Below are 24,382 nucleotides of genomic sequence, written 5' to 3'. Positions count from 1 at the left end.
TAGGTGCTACTGATCCTCAAAGTCAGTATTTGTCTGGTAAACAAGAATCCCATTGCCAGATGTGGGTCTTAAGAGTTGTTGATCAGGGAGGCCCCCAAACCTCTAAACAGTATAGGCCTTTGGTATTCCCCTTGGCTGTCCTTAAAACTAGGTGATACAATTCTATTGCAGGAGACATCATATACTCAAAAACCTTGACAACAAGATATAGAGGAATCAAGCAAGAGAAAGCTGGAAGCTTGCTCTCTGCTGGGTGGCTTTGTGCTATACAGTCTACTAGGAGAAAAAATCATCACTGGTCCCACCCAAGTGTGAATCCTATAACTATGATGACAACCTGTCAAGCAAGATGTGCCCACTAGCAGTATAATGGCATGATATTACAAGGTAACCAACTGCTCTCGGGTTGGATTTGAGGTTCACTGCATTGGAGAAAATGCATACTTCACACTACAAACCTATTAAAAACCAAACTGACTCAGGTCATAGGCCTTACTGGGAAACTTACTACTGTTCTATAGCTAAATTGATACGGCATCAAACTGTATGCTAAGGATTTGTTTGTACCCACAGGCAAATGATGCTCTCAGTCATAATCAAAGAAGCTTCTCTCTGTAGTGAGTGGCAGTGGTTCAAAGAGACTCGTGGCTACTCAAGATGTTGGAGATAGGTGACTGTTTTAGTAGTGGGCCCTAGAACATTTATACCACCACATCTAAGGCTCTGTTTTCTCTTTCAGCTTCCTGACCAGCCTGAAATGAACAGATTTCTGACACACACTTCTGCTATGATGCTCTGTCTCACCATAAGCCCTAAAACAACATACTAAGCAGTTAGGAACTGAGACCCTTTGGGAATCATGAGCCTAAATAAACATTTATTCCTTTTACACTTATTATCTCATGGAATTTACCAAAGTGATGGAAAGATACAAGCGGGCTAAGTCGGTGTTATCTTTTAGTAAGTGGATTTGCTTCAAATGAGGAGGACCGGGTAAGAAGAGAAACCGGACATGCCTTTGCCTCTGCACATGGTCCTGACACTGACATGGTCCAGAGAGTGAGCTCTGCCACCATCAATAGACTGCCCTGGATGTGCAGCCCAAGTGCCCTCAATGCTCTTACAAGTTACCTATAGCCCAGTCTTCATTTAAATGGATCATCTCGAAAACTGGTATGGATGAATGTCACTGATCAGGGAACTGTCACTCAAAGAGCTTCATTTGATGGCCTCGGGTAGGAGAAACTTGAACTACAGTGGGGACTGGCTAGAAAGAGCCACCAGCTTACCAGAACTCAGCCTCTGGGGGTTCTGTTGATCCTGTTGCTGTTGCTGCTGCCGTCGGGCCAGCTTCTTCATCTGATAAAGAGAGGACCACAGGATTAGAAGTCAGAGGCCTGGGTTGGGTCCACATGATAAGGGAGAGCAGAAAGGGTATGACCTTTTGGTGGATAGGACTGTTTCTAAAGTAGAGGAAGTGATCCCCCCAGCTTTGACTCAGCCCAGGAAACACACACCAGGCACAACACCTAGACTCAGATGCTCAGTGGCATGGGCTCTCTCTCTCCTAGTTTGAAGCAGCAGGAATTCAGCTGGCAGAGATGCAAAATGCAACCTGTCTTCCCCAAAACAGACTTCTTCCCAGCAAAGACCACATGTAGCTTTCTCTGGAACTGCTTCTTGTGAGGCAGTAAGCATGTGGATGTGTGGTTCATGGTCTCGAAGAGTTGTGGAGCATGGACTGCCCAGTGGATGGAACTTGGGATAAGCCCAGACACTCTTTACCTCATTCTCATCAGCTGGCCCTGTGTTTAAGGCATTTCCTGTGAGACCCACATCTCCAGATCAGAAGCTTGTCCACCAAAGTGACAGTTTCACCCAGTGTGTTTTTATCCAATGTTTCTCAACTTGTGCTCTGGGAAACATTAGCACTGAGTGAGATCTTAATATTTGCTGCACACCCACAAGCAGGCGTGCATGCTACATTAGAAAAGTGAATTCCTTTGCCATAAAATTCCCCAGAGTTTTCAGTGTGCTTCTGCTTTGTGAACACACATCCCATGAGCTCAATAACAGTCACTACACCACTATTGATGGAATAGCAACACACCGACAACAGCCCTGATCTGAGGAATTCTGTTACAGAATTGTGACTTAATGAGAAGAGCGATTTATCACCATCTAAGGACTGGGGAGATAGCTCAGTTTGCAGAGTGCTGCTGAGTCAGCACAGAGACCTGAGTTCAACGTTTAAGAGCTTGGGCAAAAAGTCAGGGCTATTGGTATGCACTGTTACTCCAGTGCTAAGGAAGAGAGACAAAGAGGATCACTGGGGCTGCCTGGCCCCCAGTATTAGACTAATTAAGGAACTCCGGGTCCAAGTGAGACATTCTATTCAAAAGAACAAAAACTAAAATGTGAATTACTATCCTGAAGACCTCTGGCCTTCATGTAAAGGCACACGCTTCTATGCACACATCGCCGTGTACATGCCTGTACATGAACATACAGGAAAGAAAGAAGGATTAATAAAACCAAGATTACGGAAAACCTGCCAGGTTGTGTATTTTTAGAGTCAGGAAGAAAATAAGTAACCCAGGACTTGTTTGTTACCTAGGACAGTAAGGCTGGAGTTAGAGAAGCCAGACACTGCAAGCTGGGAATGACCAGATTCATTCCACCTGCCAGGACAAAAACTGTTTCACTAACATAAACGTTTCGCTTCTCCCTTCTGCAGGACTGCTGTGGCTGAAATAATTGCTGATGGTAGCTGTTTTTAATCAAGAGAGCTACTCTGCCCAATAAGTTAGCTTAGAAAGGCTGACAGCAAGTCCGATGTCCAGCTGCTGTTGTTGGAAGAAACCAGTAAGACAAAGACAGATAAAGATGAGAAGCAGATTACCTTGGCTCGCTGATTCTGGAACCACACCTGAACCACACGGACACTCAGCCCTGTCTCTGCAGCCAGTGTCTCCCTCACCTTGAAGAAATTGAACACATGAGTATCACACACACATACACACACACACACACACACACACAAAATGACCTTTTAGAGTGGGAGGCAAACCGTTTCCTGGGTGGTGCCGGGTGGGGGTATAGGTCGCATTCCTAAGTAGAGACTAGTTCATGATTAATGTTCAGATATACCCAAACACAAGGTTATGCTTTCTTTCTGGCAGAGAAGGCATCTTTCACAAGGTAGAGGAAAGAAGAGATGCTTATTTATTTAGATGCACATTCCCAGGAAGAACTTTGGGGTTCTTGTACTCGGAAGCCGTGGCTTTATATGGTCTACTGGCGTTAACTTATCTTTAGCTGTAGGTTTTCATATGTTTTAATCCACTAAAGACAAACTAAGGTGAAAATCTCTTTGCAGAAACAGATGGTTCTCTTGTCATCCTGTCTTGTCATTGACTTAAATTTTTACCTTTGTCTATTTCCAAGTAGCTTTGTGTGTTTTCTGAATATTCATGTTCACTTTCTTTTTTTGAGGAAGCCCTTCCCAGGGGATATAAAACATGAGGGCTATCTGGACTCGAGCAGAGTCAGGTGAACAACTCTAACGCCAGTGAATGCTCTGGGGTCATGCAGAGATGAGGACAGTAGGGATCCCGATAACAAAGAGATATGTTTGGCTATCTAGGCCATCCAAGCATATGGTGAGGGGATGGTGTGATAGTGAGAGGGACTCCAAGACACTACCCCTACTTGACAGACTCTAGAGAAAATGGACTGAAAGAGCCTGGGTGAGTAGATCACATGGAAACTGCAGAACACACAACCATCTTGGCCACGTGACCGGGCTGAAGCTTAGACATGAGATGAGTAGGGTAGGTTGCTGAGGCTTGTGCATCTACTAAGTCACCATAAGAAGTGGACACAGGGGCTCTTGCAGCTGTTGAAACCCTATCCATGCCCCAGAGCCTCAGATCAGAGTCCACTTGATCCACAAAGCCTGGTAGATGCCCAGATGAAATGGCTTTCCCCTTCCCCATTAACTCCCGGCAGCCTCTCTGATAACATTATAACTTTCTCTCTTGTGTAACACTTTTGTGTATACGCATGTCCTCCTCACTGTAAATGCTCCGTGTGTAAGCCTATTTGGGGTATCTCACTACCTACATCTACCTCCCCGAGTGTAGGGAGCGGCAAATATAAGGAAAGGAAAGAAAAGAATCTATGAGTAAATCTTTTCTAAGATCAAAGTTGTGACACAATATATTACTGCTCAGCAAATCCCAAGTTCTTCCTCTACCCTGTGGAGAGGAGCTGCACAAACAGGCGGACACAAACTCCAGAAATGTCCTCAAAATGGCAGGTGCTCACTCACTACTTCTGTTTTCCCCACCATGGTGGCTGGGAATACGCAGACAGCTGGGGCAACTGTTGGGACCCAAGTGATGGATAACAGAACTTCCCTCCCAGTCTCATCTTGCTCTCCTCCAAAATGGGACATAAAAGAAAAATACTATTTCATTGAGTCAGTAAGTAATTTTCTATAAATGTTCACAAGACCCCTGTTGAGAACAATGCCAACAAAATATAACCCAAATCCCCATCAGTAGGTGAGTGGAAAACCTGAGCTCATCCCTTCCATTGAAAATATCATGGGAAGGAATAAAGTTCTACACAGGGAATCCCCAAGTCACCACACCAAGAAGAATAAGCCAAAACCCCACCATAAAAAGCACACATTACAAGCTACTGTATTTAAATAATCTTTGTTACGGTATCTGGCTTATATCACAACTAGGACTTACTATCACAATGATTAAGTTACTATTTATTGTTCCTTGTTCTACTTCATGAAATGGGAGGTGTCTGTTAGTCAGGAGTTGGCAAGCACATAGAAAGTCGGGGGAGATTCTATTACTTCCCAAGCCATATCTTAGCTGTCTCTGACACCTCCTGCTGGGCTCATAACTGTCTCAGACTGTGAGCAGCATTCTCCATTACTCAGACTCATCCACAGCCCTTTAATATCCCGGGGGAGTCCAGCTGCATACAAACAAGGAGGCCTTGATCCCTTCTCCTGACTTCATCCCCTGATACCTTTCTGCAGGGCTTGGAGGATACTTCAAACGAGGCTTTGAACGCTCTCCTCTGCTGAGTGGTCAAGATGGTTCTGGGACGTTTGGGTCGCTTATGGTCCTTGCCGTCCTCTGATGCTCCTTTCCCTGCCCCATGGGCTGACTTGCAAAGACTCTCCTCATCATCACTTTTGCCTAAAATGAAACAGAGAACAGTATCCTCAGTCCCCAGATGCACCTACAGAGCCGTTTGTTGCTCCTCTGTGATAAGCTCTAGGATGCCACAGTCCCAAGACGCCTTTAGGTGTGAGTGTGATAACCTGTGTGGTAGTGATCTAAAAGCTTCCATAAAGAGGCTGAGAACATACTTCTAAAGCTCAGAAGAAGACCCAGAAAGTCCACAGTCATACTCACCCTCCGTACTTTATCATAGCATGATGTCCTGGCCGCACAGCACATTTCTTAACTGTGTGACCTTAAGTAAGCTAATCAACTCTGACTCCATCTTTCATGTAAAGAATCATGGCATAAGACAGCTTGCTTCCATGGAATCATTGTGAAGACAAAATGAGCCTATATTAGTAAGGCATTCAAAATGCTTTTCAGCACATAACCAATGCCTAGTAACTGTTGGTTACTAGTAACTGTTGGTTACTAGTAACTGTTGGTTACTAGTAACTGTTGGTTACTAGTAACTGTTGGTTACTAGTATGATTTCCTTGATGTCATTTTTTTCAATACTAGACCTAAAAGACTCAGGCATAATTTCCCAGAACTATGTCAAACATTTTAGCTACTACCACAAGGTAGAAAATAACACTGCTTAAAGGGTCATCAAAAACCAGCATCATGTTATCAATAGGCACAGATAACTTAGAATGACCAGGTAACACTAACAATTCATCAAAACTTCTATTCTATAAAGTAAGCAGCTCCCTAAGAAGAGTGTGAGTTATTTCAACTCAGCGAACAGTGAATAACACAGGGGTATTTCCTCCTTTCTATTCTTTAAGAATTTCAAACATGTATACAATGAAATATAATCACATCTACCTCCGTTTTCCCCTTCCAACAGCCTCCAGATAGTCTCATACATGTAGACCTCCCAACTTCATGTTTTTAAAAATATTTTTAATGAAACTAAGTCATCAACTAGAGTATGGGCAACCTACCAGTGCCCATACCTCCAAAAAAATGCACCCTCCCATACTAGCTATCAGCTACCAATTTAAATATCTCTATTTAGGGCTGGAGCTTTGAGTTCTGTCCACATATATGCTAGAACTTTGGCTGGCTTGATCTTGTTCAGGTCTTATGCAGTCAGCCACAGGAGCTATGAATTCATGAATGCAATAGCCATGTCATGTGCAGAAGACATTTCTCAGCACTTTTCCTGTCCTTTGGCTCTTGTGTTCCCTCTGCCTCCTCTTCTGTGATGTTCCCTGAACCTTGGCTGTCCAGCAGGAAGGAAGTCAACTAAGATGTCCCATTTAGAGCTGAGCATTCACAGGATATACAACTGACAACGATGCCCAAAGTAGAAAAAAGTCTCCCATACAGGTACTTCTCAGAGGCTCAGAGGCTGTTCCTAGGGTCAAAGAGATGCCACAGTAAGTTTCTTCTTTTGACTTTGTGCCTTTGGAGCCTCTGGGAATTGTGGTTCCAAGCTATACTAAGGAGACCCTCTATTATCTCTGGGTCTTGGAAAGCTTCCCACCTTTCATGCAGTGAAACTCTTACTTCATGGGCTTGTCCTGTGGCAGTTGCTTATCCCTCTGGCTACTTTTAAGAAGCCCATAAGACAGACCCAGCAGCTGCAGGCCACACATGCTATTTCTTTATTCTTACCTCTCCTGTAGAAGACATACATTTGTACATGATTGTTTAGTTAGGATGTGAGCTGAGTTCTTTGCCAGAGCCAAACATTTCCTTTATGTGAAAGGGTAAAATTTTTTTTCTCTTTCTATGGACAATCAAAACAGAACTTGAATGTGAAGAGGCACTCAATTGTGAATCCGCTGAACTAACAGGAAGCTGAGGTAGGCAGGCACTCCCACCCCGTTAGTCTTTGCTAGTCAAATCATGTTCCCAGTCCCCCAGCTGGTTTCCTGCACTACATTCTGATGACAGTAACATCCACCCTGTGGGTATCCCAGAAGCACTGATGCTATGTACAAAGAAGCTCACATGACCCCAACACACAAGTAATGCTTAACATATGCTGTAGAAAGGTTATACTCTCCTTATGTCTCGCTCTTTACCAAAGGTACAAATAAAAGACCCTGAGAGATTAAGAAGCATTAGCACCAGAGTCCTCATGAGGAGGGTGATGCCCCTAGATCCTTCAGCTCTGAAGCTTCTCTTCCCCAGGAGTGATGTCACAGTTGATCTTAGTCATAGCTGTGCAAGGCAATCCTGGGAGGTTTGCAGAAGCAAGGAGAAAATAAACATTGAAAACGAAAGCCTAGGTAAAATAAGACAATTCCCCCAAGAGGCTAAAGGTAGACAAAGAAAGTCATATCTGTATATATTCACTCTCGAACGGCCTTAATGCAGGTCAGAGACTCCACCAACCCCTAATGGGGAGTAAAGAGGAAATTCTGATATGACTAATCCTTCAGTGACACTTTTAAGAAAATGAGAATGACTGACATGCCAGCCCAAGTGACATACAGCTCACCTGAATGCAGGCAGCAAGGAAGGGGCTGAGTCAGACACTGTGAACGGTCACCAAGGCTGCCTCAGTACAGAGTGGGTTTTAAAATGACATCGGGAGATCTTCAGTAGCCTGCCATCTGCCAGTGTTGTCAATAAAATGGTGTTTGTAAGTGTCTTTCAAAAAATAAGTCTGATTCTTTGACAGTCATTTCCCACATCTTTTGATGCAAATGGATATTGAAACTTTGGATCATATAACTAATGAAGATGTAAAATCTAAAATAATAATTATGGCCCGTATGTGCTAGCTGTCTCTGGGAAAGCAGTGTGGAATGTTGTCTACACGGTCCCATTCTCCCTCCACAGGATTCTGCAGACTTTGTGAAATGTCTGAGAGCAATCCCTTTAGTCTTTGCCAACTCTCTGGTCTCAGTTCATACTCCATTCTCTAACCCCAGCACTGCACCATGGCCTAAGGGCAGTCATAAGCCACAAACATGGGCTGTGCCCAGTAGACCTGCATTTGCACAAAAGACTTCAGGCCAAATACAGTCTGTGTCTATGTACTTCAGTTTAGGAAGCTTTGCTCTACCTCTCACCCAACTTCCTGCCTCGTCATCTAAACATATGCATCCTGTGCCCATGCCCCATTCTTCTAGGCCCTGACTCTGGGATAAGAGGAGCTATTTAACTGGTATATTATGAAATGGATAGCTAGCAGGATCTGGTATGTTCTCTGCTGTTGTCAATAGCATGCATACTCTTTATCTGGGATGTTGCTACCTGGGCAGTCAACACTGTGGACCTCCAGTTGTCCTGGTGGGTGTAGGTGAGTCAAATCTTGAAGATGCAGAATGGCAAGTAATTTGGAATCTCGGGAGCCACCCATCCCTGTCCTTCAACCACTTCCAGTTATGGTGTGGGAATACAGGCAGCCTGTGATGTCCTGTGACTTTCTTGGGGTGCTCTAAGCGGCTCTGTGACATTCACCAAGGCCACTCTCTTCTCTCTGCAGGGCAGACTTGCCAGACTCCACAAACTTCTCCATGAGAATATATAGTGTGAAATATTTCTCCCATAACTAGCTGGAGTACCAGGAAGCAGAAGATTGTAGAAAACCTTCAAATAATGAAGAGAGCAGGCTCCCTTCGTTGCCAGAGCCTCCCACACCCAGATGCAGGCTGTAGCTATCCCTCATAATTTAAGGTGACACCCCTCAGCAGAGATGAAAGGAACACCACTCTTAGCTCTCCAACAACAAATGTTAGCATCCCTGGAGGCCATTTAGACACAAGCACAGAATAAATCTGACTCCTAATGGGGAAGCCCAGAGCTTAAATGTCTCTGTACAGCCTACAGAATGAAATGAACTGGCTTAGCACCAAGTTTGAACATGTTTCTCCAGGCCTTTCTTTCTCTCCCCTCTCTTCCTCCTCTTCTTCCTCTTCTCTTTCTTCCTCTTCCTCCTCCTTTTTTTCCTTTCTTCTTTTCTTCTTTGCTTCTTCTTCTCAAGTCTGAACTGTTTTAGGGCAGCTGTTTCCCCACTGTCTTTCTGCCCACTCATTTATGATATAAGTAATGGCAGATGAAAGAGCCAGGCATACTTTATGGCCAGGAGACTAAGCAGCACTACCTGTGGGGCCTTGCAGATTCATTTCAGGTTGTTGGAAAAATCCCAACAGCCCATAAACAGGGTATTAGATAACAGACCTAGGTCCACGAGGTGAGAGTGAGGGAGGAGGACAAAATCTCTCCATGCTAGAAGAGGGGGAGACAAGAACAGGCCCCAGTGTTTCCCCAGTGATAAGCCTCATAAATGTCTGCCAGGCTGGGGGAGTAGAGGAAGGCTCTGAGATTTGCTGTAGGTAGAAGGAGCAGGGAAAGAGATCAGGGAGAGGCTTATGATGACAGACTATCTAGGAAGCTGCTTCAGCCACTGCCTTGCACTGTAGGGGATTGGAATTTCATACTTCCTGAGAAAAGCAGTGGTCTTCTTCAGACAGGCAGAGTCCATGCAGCTACTGTTCATAAACTGCCTGACGCACAGTTCTTCAAGGAGAGCTCAACTCACACCAGGAAAAAGGTCTAAGAAAAGATCTTACAGGAACTGGGTGATGATGGCTCAGTAAGCAAAGTGTTCACCTTATAAGTATTAGGACCTGAGTTCAAGCCCTCAGAATCCATGTTTAAGGCATTGTGACTCACACTAGGAAGCCCAGGGCTGAGGAGGCAGAGACAGTTGGATTCCTGAAGCTCACTGGCTAGCCTAGCCAGCCTGCTTTGGTGAGCGCAAGGCCAGTGAGAGATCCTGCCTAGATAACAAGATGAATGGCAGCTGAGAATGATATTCAAGATTGTTCGTTCTCTGTCCCCCACATGCACCAGCACATACCATACATCACACACACACATACACACACACACGTGCACACACACATACACACAGGTGCACACGCACACACACAAGCACACACACATACACGAGAAAAAGACAGAAAGCAGGAAAGATATGACACAGAGAGAGGCTACAAGAGGTCAACTTGACTAAGAACTTACTCGTTAAACAGTGTTCTCAGACATCAGTTAACCACCCTTGTGTGTGATACCGGGTCAAACTGAGGCATGCAGGTGAGGAGGATTCAGCTTGTGCTCAGAGGGGGCAAAAAAAGACTCAGCACCCAGAAGGATTCAGGGAGGAAAGGGTTTAGTGAGGGCCATACAGGTGCAGAGAGCAGGTAAGACAAAGGGTCAGCAGAGCTTTCCAGAGGGAAGTGGAGGAAGGACATCCAGGGAGCAGTCTAGTAAGTCGGGAAGCCAGACATTAACCAGGAACAGAGGTTCCTCACACAGACTCTCCTAGGGCACCGCTCCTGCTCCAGCTCTGCCTTGTGCACTCAGAGAAACAAGAAGAGCAAGAAGGATCCCTTGATCCTAAAGGATGGGACACAATGAGTTGTGGACATTGTTAACAAGTAGGAGGTGGTAAGAACATAAAAGAGAAAGTGCTTGAAGTCCTCGGAACTGAAAATAAACACTGTATTTAGAAAAGGAGGAGAAGTGAATGGATGGAGAAACCCTGCAGTGAATGGGGGAGGGGCTTGGAAAGCAGCAAGGAGGAGGTGGGTGTTCCCAAAGAGCTCAGCATATTCCACTAGAAGGAAGACTGGAGAATCAGAGCAATGGTGGGTAGGGTCCCTCAGCCTCAGGCAGGGGCTGCACATTTCACCCCAGGGAGGGGGATATATAATGGAGACGCTGTCTGTGGTTTACTGGTGGAGAAACGGTTTGATCAGCATTGGTTGCAGGTAGGAGTTCGGTGGCCACAGCAAATGGGGAAGTGTTAGGGTGCGGGCACTGCGGATCAGGGACTGCACAGCCATTAGCCTCTGAACTGCTGTGCTTATGTGTAGCTGGCAGCTTCAGGCCACACACTGAGTTTGTAATAAGAACGTGTCCACCATTTAAGCACCAGTTCCATGTGAGCTTCCTGTCCCAAGCACATAGTTCATCAGTGCTCAAAATAGCATGAAACTCTCTTCCCAACTGCTGTAGAACAGCGGCAGAGAGGTTCAGGAACCTGCCACCATACACACAGGGCCTTGGTGGCAGGCCATGCCCAAACACGCTTGGAAGGAGGGATAAAATGAGTTTTTTTTTAAACCTGCAAGTCAAGCACAAGAAATGACAGCCACCTATGTGTGCTCAGAGCCGTGTGCAGAAAAAGTCTTTAGGCTTTGTGTCCACAGACCCACAGCTTTAGTTCTTTAGTTCAGAAATACACAGTGGTGCAACGGGAGACCCTAAAGGAGATGAAAGCTCCACCCTCCACTTTCCTACTCAGCTGAAGAGCCTTGGATAAAGACTCCTCTGATCTTAACATTTCTTCATCTACAGGATAGTTTTAAAGGACCTAGTACCTGAAACGCTTCCTGTCACACCTGAACTGTTCACTGTTTCTGCTACAGCCCTGCGAGGCAGGAAGTGTGTCACTATACTGAGGCTCAGGAGGAGACAAGTGATCTCTTGTCTGAGGCACAGAGTTGAAGTCTCTTTCTTTTATCTACCCCTGTGCTTCCCCCTGACCCATGCATGTACATATCTGCCTGTCAGGCCTTTCTGGGCTACTGTGAGGACCCAAGGAAACCTCCTGCTTGGAAAATGTAATGTACTGAACAATTGCTGTCTCCTGTCTCCGTGGCTGTTATTACTGTGTGAGGAAAGGAAAGATCTGAACTGGAGGGTTCCCTTGGAGAGTCGATGTCTACCCGTGTTAATCCTGGAAGCCATTGTTTTCAGTCCCAAAGGGACAAAGCTCACTTAAATCTCTATCACATTCTGGTCCTCATGCAGTCCCACCCTCTCCTCCCTCCCCACACAACCTTTCAGCCAAGCCCAAGGACACTCTCCAATCAGCTCCTAGAGTCTCAGAATCTCAGGATCGAGAGCAGACAAAAAAAAAAAAAGTCAAGCTAAGCTCCTGAGTGAGGCTGTAGGTAGGGTGTACCAAGAAAGACACCTTTGTTCAGAGATAGCCACTGCAGATGGAGGATCTGTGACAGGATAAGGAGAGGGGCCATGGGGGTCAGAGTCAGGCAGGTCACAGCCAGGGCATCCTGCTCAGGCTTTCAGGAAGGTCCCAAAGGGGAGCTGTGTCTGTGATCCTCAGTTCTGGCTGCTAGCCACAACTGGATGCCTCCCTTGCCTTCCTCAGAAAAGGCTGGTACTCAAGAAGGGAGACCTTGTGATTGGGAGGTATAAAGAGGAACAGGAAGGTATTGGCCCTGAATGGTGAAAGTGCTCTTGGATTGCACATTTGAATAGTTCTTAGGCTAACACTTATCATGCTTCCTACACACACACACACACACACACACACACACACAAACTCCACACATGCACATCTTTCCCTCACTGAATTTCTTTGTCTTTCTTCTCATCTGACGCCAAAGCACAGCCGCGTGCAACCCATGGACCACATGCAATCCGAACTGCTATAAACAGCAGTATAAATGTTAACTGTGCCGGTGTCTTTGTCACACACCGGAAACATGGTGTCAGAAGTTCCCTGTGCCTCAACAGCAAAGCGCTCCAATCAAACAGGGATGTGTCTACTAAACAGAGCCTGTAACTCATTCTGTTTTCATATGGCCAGCCTCCAAGGAGGGAGGCTGTGAAGCTCATAACAAGTTAATTCAGTCGTTTGGGGCTCAGAGCTCAGCCTAGATAAGAGCTCAGTGGTCCAGCTGCCCAGTGGTCATCAGGCACAGGGTGTGATATGCATGACATCCTATTAGCTTACATTAATAGGATGAGTGTGCTTGCTCTGACTTAGAAAGTGGCGGCAGTGGACTGAATGCCATCTCTCTTTGGAGCAGTCCAATTTTAGTGCATTAATTAGTGGTCTTCAGGAGGATTAACTGTCCAAGTAAGATTAAATTGTTTGCAGGCAAGGCTTGAAAACAAAGGGTTAATTATCCCTTCAAGTTAATAAACAAAAGAAAGAAAAGAAAAACAATGAAAAAAATTACACTCTTTTAGGTGGTTAGGGAGTTTACAGGAGTTGGTTAATAGGTTAAAATTTAGAGGCTCGGGAGTATCCAACCTTCTGACACAGCCACAATGAATTGTCATCTATGGAGTTCATTTTCAATGACTCTGCAATAGAAAAATCACAAAGAAAATCTCTCTGTCTCTGTGTCTCTCTGTGTGTGTTTCTCTGTAATTCAGTGTCTGTCTGTCTGTCTCTCTCTCTCTCTCTCTCTCTCTCTCTCTCTCTCTCTCACACACACACACACACACACACACACACAAATTCACCATGCTCACAATGAAAGTAAGCCCCATATTTTAGGTTGGGCCCAGTGGGACATAGAGACCCACTGGGAAGCATAGAGACCCACTGGGAAGCATAGAGACCCACTGGGAAGCATAGAGACCCACTGAGAAGCATAGAGACCCACTGGGAAGCATAGAGACCCACTGGGAAGCATGTTAGACATACAGAAAAGAGACCCATTTAGTTAAACTCACTGTGGAGTCTAACACAGAATATGCTGTGTGATCACAGGTGATCAGCCCACTTAAGCCCTTAGCCAATACACCATAGTTCTGAGTAGACTCTCTTCTGCTTTAGAGAGGTGCACAGAGGCCAATAATCTATGCCCTCAGACTCCTGGCCACTCCATAAACCACTGAGTGGCCATCTTCAAAGGGCAGGGATTTATTAGCTACCTCCATCACTGATGCTCAGTGAAGCTGACACTTACTCCACATGAAATTCAACCTCCATCTTTCCTTCACATGGTTATTTATGCCAACAATGCTCTGGCATTGTATCAGTACACACCTGGTTACGCTGCCACGAGAAGGATAGGAGAAAGTCATGAAAATTAGATAATTATTGTAGGAGGGATACAGAGAAGAAGGAAGAACATGAAGAAAAGCAGGTAGAATATACAGGGATCACAACTGGAGAACAGGTCCGATGATGTGATTTCTAGTCTAGCTGGTGTCAACCAGATCACACATTCTTCAGGGTTAACTTACAGGAAGGAGGGGAGTCCTTACTCCTGGACTCCTGGATGAAAAGGCAAAATTGGGTGAAAATAATACAGACATATTTTGCAGGAGGATTGTGAGCTTTTCCTACATTAAAAATATACTGAGTATAACTGTATGCAACAAACTTGATTGCTATCCCTTGGAGAGGATATGTGATTGCACCCTTGAGTGTATACTAAGATGGTCTTGATTTTAGGGCACTCTTGTTAGAAACACTTTACATCATTAATTAGCTTTAAATTTCTACTGTTATTGTTAACTCATTTCTCCCCAGTCTTATTATTATTTATATAGCAGAGTTTGATATTGAAACCTGGGCTAGAGAAAAAAAGGACTATTTCTATAACCCCCTCCCATCCCTCTAACAACTGTAGAACAGTGCTCATTAAAGTTGAGTTTGCTTCAGAAGCACCTGGAGGGCTGGACAAAACAGATGGCTGGGCTAGTCCCCAGGGCTTTGATTCAGTGTGTCTGGAACTGGTCAGTGGTTTTCTAGGTCTAACTGAACTTGGATGCCACCGTAGTAAGTCAAGAACCACACTTGGAGAATCACTGACCTAGAATTCGGCTTTGTAAACTATAGGTCACAAATGAAGAGGTCATGAGAAAGAAGCTTGACAACATTAAAGGGTTTCTGAATGAACAATAGCCCAATCATTAACTAAAGATCAAACACAGCAAATGAATCTGGGGCATTTCTGAAAGTGAGCCTCCATATTGTTCCCTGTGACCTCATGGCAGCTTTGGTTCTGAGCACGCAACATGAATACTTTGCACTGCACCTGTTGATGAATCCAGCCTAGAACAATACATCTGCCCACACTCAAGACTGTCGCACCCTGTGAACTGCAGTGTCTTTCCTGTACACAGAAGGTTTTCTGCTCTTCTCAAAGCAATTGTTTGATTGTGAAAAACAAAGACTTTAGTATTTTGATATCATCCTTCCTTGGCATGAATCAAATTAGTAAATCTTTGGATTGTGTTGTTAGAATGTTTGCCTTTTAAACACACTGTTTCGTTGCTGGTTTGAGTTTCATTAAAAACAAATCATTAATTGAATTTTGACTTGGGGTTAAGATGAAATTTCTAACAATTTCTGATATGGCCCTAAAAACATCCTGACATTTTTGTCATTTGTATTTATGCAAAACAGCATTCTCAACACAACACTGACAAGTATACAATCAAAATACATATCAACTCTGAAAAACACTGAGGCACCTATGTCCTGAAGTATCAAATAGCCATACTGTAATTCCTTACATAAATATTAATAGGTATACACATATCATTACTATGCAAATTTGCTTGTCTTTAAAAAACCGTAGGATTGTATCTATGTCAAAAGTGGTTTAAAATAAACTTCTTAGTGATTTATTAGTAGTAAATGAAGATCTATTTTGTAAATTTATACACCTAGAGGTTGTGCAAAATTTCTCAGGGGGAAAAAAACACAGGGGGAAAAAAAAGATTAAGAAGTTCTGATGTAGAATGTTCTCTTGTTCCATTCCCCCACTGCACAGCTGTGTGCACACAAAGAGATCTCGTTAGAGTTTCTGAAGAGGCACGGCCAATCAGAAAACCTCTCACTCTTAGGCAGCTAAAACCTGTCTCCATTTTAACTATTTCATCCAAATCCTCAATGATGTTTGTCAGTTTTCATAACTGGGCAAAATGCAACAATGTTTTAAAATCCTGTTTTTCCTTTAAATCCTAATGGTAGGTTTAGAGGACAGGGTGAGGGTAACCTAAGACTTGAAATATGAGGCTGTCATGTACAGGACTGGCCTTGGCATCCATCACCTTGAGTGACAGTACCACACACGGGGTGAATCATCCTCCTCTTTGTCAGTGGGGTGACCACTAGACATCAGAGCTGTGGATGTACCCAAGCAAGTAGGAGACAGGTAGGCTCTGAAAGGCCTCCACATCCCAGACATTTCTCTTTGACCCTCAGGCTCCAGTGACTCTCTCCCACCTCTCTTCATTATCACCTCTTCTAGGATGAGGCAAAGTGCTGAGCAGCCCTTCTGTTTGCAGGGCCCAGATGACTCCAGAATGTGCATCTCTCACACTGCATGGATGTCACCAAATGTCTGTTTCCTTTAGTGTCTTAGATCACGTCTCTAAATGAGTCTTCCCTCGGGGTCATCTGTTTCGTCACTTCTGATACTGGTGAGAGCCGGAAAATGAGAAATAACTTGGCATTGTGGGTACAGCTGAGCTTCAGGGAAACGTAGTTAGCTCTGAGTGGAGCTGCAGCTGTGGTCCAGCTCTGCTTTCAGATTCTAGATTAATCTTCCGCTCTGTACTTGAGAAGTGCATAGACTGCACTTCTCTTTAGCTGAACTTATTTTTTCCACAGAATGAGACTCTTAATTTTATACAAAATTATCTTAGTGAATAAATAAATATTTTCAATGTTAAAACAGAGGTTAACAATGTACAGAGGTGCCTCATGTTAAACCATCATTCATGTATGCACCTAAAATACTTATTTTGCAGAGTGATTAATATATACTCATAAACAGACTCCCTGCCTCTAAGAACATCTTGGGTAGTGAAGAAGATGAAAGAGTAAACATTTCCAAAACAGGACACTAAGAGTTTTATTAAAATGTAAGATTCTAGAGAATACAGTAGAGGGGAAGCCAATGTGGTCATGGTAACCAGGGCAACATTCTGCAAGACATCCTATAGAAAACTTAAGATAGGTTTGCTAAAACTAGACACAAAATAAAGGAGAGAAAGCAAGAGTCTGTTACCACACATGAGTGACGGGCAGTGCAGGGATGGTCAGGAAGGACCATGTATTTCCATGTTCTAGAACACAGACCCAACAGAAGGATCCCTAAGAGCAAGTAAAAAGCCTTGGGGTCAGAGAGCTAAGTTTAATGCTGTTTCTTTGCAGGGGCAACTTACTACTTAATTTCTCCAAATTGTAGCTTCTTTCATACTAGATACCCAAAAAATTCAAACCACTAATAACATTCTTAACCACAACAATATATTCACAAAGTGATATCATATATATATATATATATATATATATATATATATATATATATATATATATATATGAATGATCATAATAAAAAGCTAAACAAGTCAGGCATGGTGGTGGTGGTACATTTTGCAATCCCAGCACTCAGCAAGCTGAAGCAGGAGACTTGTGAGTTTCAGGACAGTCTGACGTAAAACCCTGTCTTAAAAATGAATGTGTGCTTACCCATGCTTGAGAGAGAGAGGAGAGAGAGAGAGAGAGAGAGAGAGAGAGAGAGAGAGAGAGAGAGAGATTTGAATTTTAAAATATAAAGTAAATGGAAAAACACTTGAATTACAAGTAGCAAGACAGTCATACAAGAAAATATTCAAAATACCGTTCAAATGGATGATTTGGCCCATACCTACACCAAACACTGACCACAGTTAATGTTACAGTCATCATTGCGGGTTCGGAAAGTATAGTTGTGAGTAGAACATGTGCCCCATGATTCAAGTAGACCCTACCAACCTTTGAGGAAGGCATAGCCAATAAATAAATGATGAACTGAATCATTTTAGAATCCAAGTCAAATTTAAATAGTGATGAACGATACTGAAAACAGATGGCTGTGACAGAGACACAATGGTGATGGATAGCATTTTAGAGTGTGGCCAGAATGCTCAGGAGTTAAGATCCTGCAGGTAAAATGGCATTAAAAGGTGACAAAAAGAGAGCAAGTCAAGCAGTGAGCTCATGCAGTATGTCCCTGGCTCAAAGTGATGAGCCGTCATAGCTAAGTCTCTGTGCACAAAGAGGATAAAGGCAAAAAGGAAAGAGAAAGCAGGCAGTAGATTGTTCAGGTTAACACAGGCCATGCCAGCAGGCTTGGATTGAATCTAAGTAGGATGAGAAGCTATAACTAGAAACTGTGTAGTAGCTATTCTTGGTTATCAACTTGACTATATCTGGAATTAACTAACACCCAAGAGGCTGAATACACTTGTGAGGGATCTTTTTAAAGACACACTTTTAATGCAGATCTTTTGAGGTAGGAAGATACACCTTTAATCTGAGCACAGCTTTTGTCGGCAACCTATGTAAAAGACATGGAGGCAGTTTCATTCCTTCACTGGAATTAGAGCCCACTTCTTTGTGACTCTGGCATATACTGAAAGTCAGCTGAGACATCAAGGCTCACGAAGTGAGCAACTACTGGATTCTTGGACCCTCTGTTGGTAGACAGCCATTGTCAAAATGGTTGGATCACAGCTTGTAAGTCACCCAAATAAGGCCTGTGTCCTCTGTGTGTGTGTGTGTGTGTGTGTGTGTGTGTGTGTGTGTGTGTGTGTGATTTATTTATATATCTATATAGATAGATGATGGATACAAAGATGTTATCAATAAATGATAGATTAGATAGATAAGTAGATAGATGATAGATAGATAGATAGATAGATAGATAGATAGAAAGAAAGATGAATATATGGAGAGATAGATAGACATGTAGATAGATTCTATAATCTATCTTCATTCTGTAAGTCTTGTTCTTCAAGAGAATCCCAGTGCATCCTAAAGGAGAAAAAGTAAATGGCACAACTTGTTCCTCATCACCAAGAATTCAGGGTTTTTGTCTATACTTTGCCATCTCTTTACCATGGAAGCCCAGACACCTGCTCTCTACTCAATGCAAAAGAAGTCTCTAACGTTGATGAACTAATGTGCTGGCTTCAGGTTTTTTCTTTCTAACATACTAGACACCTCTAATTTTTTTCCTTGTCTGTTTTCTGTCACTCAGATGTATTCCTTGCTCACTCTTTGCTCTGTGTCACCTGAAGGACAAGGCTTAAAGGCTGCTGCATGAGCCAAGGGGAAACATTTACAAGGAAGACAGAAGACAGGGAGAAACCAAGGTCTTTCTGTGACCTCTCTATTCCTTGGGTGATGTCTCTGTCAGTTGTTGGCATTTTCCCACAGTGCCAGCTCACACCTGGCAGCTTAGGCTTCCACCAGATGCCCCAGAACTTACATCACTTCCTCAGTGTGTCGACTTCAGGGACCCAGCAGCATGCTTTTTTGCTAATTTGGAGGCTGTCCCGCCATCCTGATCTGCCTTCATGTTCATCACCTCACTAGCAGTGTTATTGGTTCTCTGAATTAAACTTTTTTGGTGTTCTAACTGTTGACAGCTGTGTGTCCTTTCTAGGCTGAGCCTTGGATGTTCTTGAGAGTGACAAGGGACGTCAGCACTTCAGCAAGTAGTCCTCTGCCAGGTAAGGGCCTAGAATTACTCCCTCTCACTGGTCATGCTCAAATCCAAGTTAGCTCAAGTCATCTTCCTGTTAGCTTCCTTGAAGCTACATTTGTAAAAATTATACAAGAGGACCCAGTATGCACTGGAGCATAAGAGACATTTGTTCCAGGACTTAGACCTCGGAATTCTTTGGAAATTAATACTAGAAGGCTACAGTCAGCACCATGGCCAGATCTAAGAGGCCAAAGGAAGAAAACTGGAGGCCCCAAAGCATCTAGAAGAAATCTTATTCCAGATACTGTGGAAAGAAAGTAGGATAGTGTCACACTATTATCTTAAAACCTCTCTTCAATTTTTCCACTATGTGTGCTAAGCTGTTAAGTACAAACCAAACAGTTGAGAACACAAGTTTTGTCACACCCTGCATTACCTCTAGAATAGTTAACACTGATACAGTCTCTGAAATTTGCCCTAGAACTCAACTATCACATTGCATCAAATACAAGGTACATTTAATTGTAAGATATGTCATTATTTTATAGACCAGTGAAACTGTGATGCGTTTTGGGGAAAGGAGTCACTCTTCTTCAGTGGTGTAGCCATTCATACATTGTCTAGGATCTAGTAAATGACCCTACATTTATGCCCATGCAAGCAACTCTAATTAAACTCAGTAGGACATTTTTAAAGGCATGAAAGTATAAGGGGGTTTCCTAGAAAGAAGGGGTACAGAAAGTGTGGATGAACACGGTAATGGAGTAAGAATATGATAAACTACTTTATATACACCCATGAAATTGTCAAGTAATAAATTTTAAATATTTTTAAAGCTGGGGTAAAATGTTTTCTGATCACACCAACTGTGTCCTATCCCAGCTTGGTGTACCTTAAAACAGTACCAGTGGGCTGGGAAGATGATTCATTTTATCCAATACTTGCTATGGGAATATGAGGAGCTGAGCACCCATGTAAAATATAGTTATGTCAGTGCATGCTTGTAATCCCAGTGCTGGGGACAAAGAGACAGGTGGATGTCTGGGGCTTGAAGGGCAAACAGTATATGTGAATCATGGATTTCTATGCTCAGTGAGAGACCCTGACTCAAAAAAAAAAGTGGAGAAGAAGTTGAGGATGATACCTAGTGTCGACCTCTGGGCCCACATATGGGCACAAACGTGCATGTACACACATACATGTACAAGCATACACACACAGAAGCCAAAAATGGTGCCTTTAATGTGAAATATGACATCAGCCTTGGCTTAGACAATCAAGTTCTCTTAAACCAAATGTATCATTTAAAGGACTAAGCAGTCATTCTAGACAACCCCGAAGCTGAGGATCTTAAGGAGACGCCATTAACTAGAATAACTAGTCATAACTCCTTGACTCATCCCCAAACACAGATTGAGCCAGAGCCACATTTGTAAGACATAAAAGGGGGCAGCACAGAGGCCTGAAGTGGGCATGAGGAAGTTGATATTATCTGTGCCACCAGGAACCACAATGTGTTCCTTGGCAAGAGACTTATCTCCCATTTCCTCAACTATGGAATGAAGGGCTTAAATAGATGCTGTCTTGAATCTTATTCAGCTTTGATCTCCCATGATCACATTTCCATGTTTCCAAATGAAAGTGAGAAAAATTCTAACAAAATTGCTGTTTATAATCACAAAGTTTACCATGATTTCTCAATCAGGAACATTTTCTGTCCCATTGAGCACTTGAAAATCAAACCTATTGAAGGATCTTTCTCTAGTTATGAGTGAATGGTAAACACACACACAGAAAGAGAGAGAGAGAGAGAGAGACAGACAGACAGACAGACAGACACACACACACAGAAAGAGAGACAGACAGACAGACAGACAGACAGACAGACACACACACAGAGAGACAGAGACAGAGAAATATTCTGGTGAGAAATACTGAGACCATCATGGGTTGAGTGTCGAGTCCTCCTAAAATTCATACATTAAAATGTTAAGCCCCAAACTGACTATATTTGTTCTAGTTTGCTTTCTGTTGCTTTAATAAATACCATACTGCAAGGCCACTTGGGCTGGGGAAATTACATCTTATAGGGTACAGTACATCATGAGGGGAAGCCAAGGTAGGAGCTCAAACAGGAACCTGGAGGCGGGAAGTGCAGCAGAGAAGTGAAGAAATGATATTCATTCATTCATTCATTCACTCTTAAGGCCATGCTCCTATCAGCATAAGCTGATCTTCACAGAGATGGCACTGCCCACAGTAGGCTGGGCCCTACTACAACAGTTGGCAATTAATAAAATGCCCCACAGCCATGTCTACAGGCCAACATGACAGGGCAATTCCTCAGTTGAGGTTCTCTCTTCCTAAGTGTGTCAAGTTGACAACCATGTTCAACCATCATAATATTAGTGGTAGAACCATTTAAGAGTAATGGAGTCATGAAGAGGTGACCTTCTAAGCAGGATTAGTGTCCTTATAAAGGGGATCTCAAAGAACTGTGTCCTTTTTCAGGTCATGAGAATACAATTAGAGGTTGAAAACTTGCAACCTCAAAGGCTTTGACCAGAGACCTCAATAGTGCTGGCACCCCAACATTGGACATGCAGCTTCCAGGGTTGTTAGGCATAAACTTCCGTGGTTAGTAAACAATCTAGCCTGTTATACCTAGCCTGAGCAGACTAAAGTGAGAATCTTCTGCAAAGTATTTATGACAGTGAAAAATATCCACAAAGCATATGTTGTCTCCAAGATGATTTACTTTCTAATTTATTATGATACAACGTGAGTAGCCGAAGTAGCTGTCACTTGAGCTGTGCTTCAGCCAGTCCCCCAATTTGCTGTCTTGTAACTTCAGTCTCAGTATTCTCCCGTGACCTTCTCATATTTCACCTTTCGATACATCCAGAGTCAAGAAAAATAACCTAGGTGTCGGGAAACTGGCTTTATGAAGTCAGCCCATGGGAGCCAGGCATAGGAAGGCTGGAACACACCCCGTACAGGAGCAGCAGGCAGCCCTGGGAGAGGGTGTGGAGATGCACAAGAGAATTTAGCACTTTGCAGATCTGCAGTTTTGCCACAAATCCCTGAAAGTTCCCGATCTCAGGCTCAGAAACCCAGGACTTGGGAAAGAAGGAAAGATGTTTTCTTCTCTTTCTTCTTTTCCTTCCATCCTCAGAAAGTCAAGAGGAAAGTGAGATCTAACCAAATTCTTCAGGGCCAAGCCAACTCTCCATGGCTTTCCCATACAATCAATGTGGAGCGGGTCCCCAGCCTCCTGGAGAGCTACAGGCTAGCACAGGGGAGTGGTGACCACTTCCTGTGCCCTTTCCCCAATAGAAGCCATCTGCCACCATGGCCAGCTCTGCTTTTAAGGAGGCACACATTTCTGCAAAATATAATTTGAAATAAACTAATGTCCTGTACACATAGATCTGCGCCAATTCTTGCGGAAAGTGCTGCAGCCCATCCTGTTGGCATGTTCCGCTTTGGAGAGACTGTGTTTGGTGACCTTTGTCTTTCCTTCCAGTCCCCCCAAATCCCTCTGGTCACACCCCAGCTGTTAAATTAGGTAACACCAGCTGTGGCTCCTGTGCCTTTGTCAAACAATCTAATGTGCAGCTTCCCAACCACTCACGTGAAGAAAACACTTTGATGAGTCAGGAAGAAGTCCTTGGAGTGTTTGGCACTCTTATGTTTTGTCACTCTCTTTTCCAGTACATGAATAGGATGGCTAAGGACCAGAATAAGTGCCTAATACATATGTGTAATAATACATCTCTTTAATTGAACACTTACTTGGTACCAGGCACCACAGTAGTTTCTATTGCATGCAAACCTCAGAACATTCCAGTTCACTGATGGTAAAGGGAAGCTCAAATGCTTATTCAAGGTCACTAGCCATCAGGAGGAAGAACTAGAAATCAGACAAGGTACCCATGCCCACAAAAGCCTTTATTTTAACACAGTGTGTTAACTGATTCACTGCCTATGCCCACCCTCACCAGTTTCTTTTGTCTCTGCATTACTTTAAAACTTACACATTGAATAGTTGCTGATCTATCCGGACAGTGAATTCTTATTCACTGATTGTACCTTGTGTTGAAATCTAGCTGGACTATGGAAAACTAATTTTTCAAAATGTATTTTATGTTCCCTAGATGGCTTAGGGGCTGGTCACAGAAGAGGGACTCAAATGTATGAATGGCATGCAAGTTATGGTAATACACGGGGATTTGTGGTGTGTGTGTGTGTGTGTGTGTGTGTGTGTGTTTGTGTATTCATGCTTCTTGCAGTCCTGCAGACTCAGACAATAACATCTGTGGAAACACTTGTAATACACTACCAGTTTTTAAATTCCCAGCTTTTCTATAATTCCTAGTGTGTCATAAACACACAGACAGAAGTGCACACAGAAGTGCACACACACACACACACACACACACACACATCTTTAACCCTTAAATTCAATTGCTCAACTGCCTACCAAACTAGGCATCTACTGTTCACCAGGTCACTCAACACTCCCCACCTGAATTAATTACCTAGATGGTTCTTTAATTTCTTGATATTTATTTCTCTACTGTGACATCATCTGCACACTGTAGAAACGTGGTTGTCAACCTCAGAATGAGCATTCCTGACTTTACTCAATGGTAATTTCAATTATAGGACTTAAGCCAGATAGTACTTGTCTGCCATGTTCCGATCATCGCTGTAACCTGCCACACCCAGAATGATGTCTAGCACATAGTAGGGATTCATTGAAATGAATACAATTGAATATGAAAATGAACACATTAACTAGTCCGTAGTTTGGCTCACACTAGCTCCTCCCACTACAGTAGCTCACTCCCCCGTCCTGTGCATGAAGCATCACTCAACTCTAACCCACCCTCCCTG

General features: G+C 43.4%; 1 protein-coding gene across 1 annotated transcript in view; it reads right to left on the bottom strand.

Moving 5' to 3' along the window:
* The window catches only part of Lmx1a (LIM homeobox transcription factor 1 alpha), a 144,062-nt gene that overhangs the window by 5,883 nt on the left and 113,797 nt on the right, over positions 1-24,382 (bottom strand). Inside the window, exons 5-7 of the mRNA XM_034513124.2 lie at positions 5,056-5,228; positions 2,903-2,980; positions 1,290-1,359 (exon numbers count right to left, since the gene is read on the bottom strand). Of these exons, the coding sequence (XP_034369015.1) occupies positions 1,290-1,359; positions 2,903-2,980; positions 5,056-5,228 (321 nt within the window). The remainder of the gene's footprint in view (positions 1-1,289; positions 1,360-2,902; positions 2,981-5,055; positions 5,229-24,382) is intronic.

The sequence above is a fragment of the Arvicanthis niloticus genome, chromosome 10 (assembly GCF_011762505.2).
Source record: "Arvicanthis niloticus isolate mArvNil1 chromosome 10, mArvNil1.pat.X, whole genome shotgun sequence".
Lineage (NCBI taxonomy): Eukaryota > Metazoa > Chordata > Mammalia > Rodentia > Muridae > Arvicanthis > Arvicanthis niloticus.
Note: the sequence above shows the minus strand (reverse complement) of the source record. Positions and strands in the feature narration are given on the sequence as shown.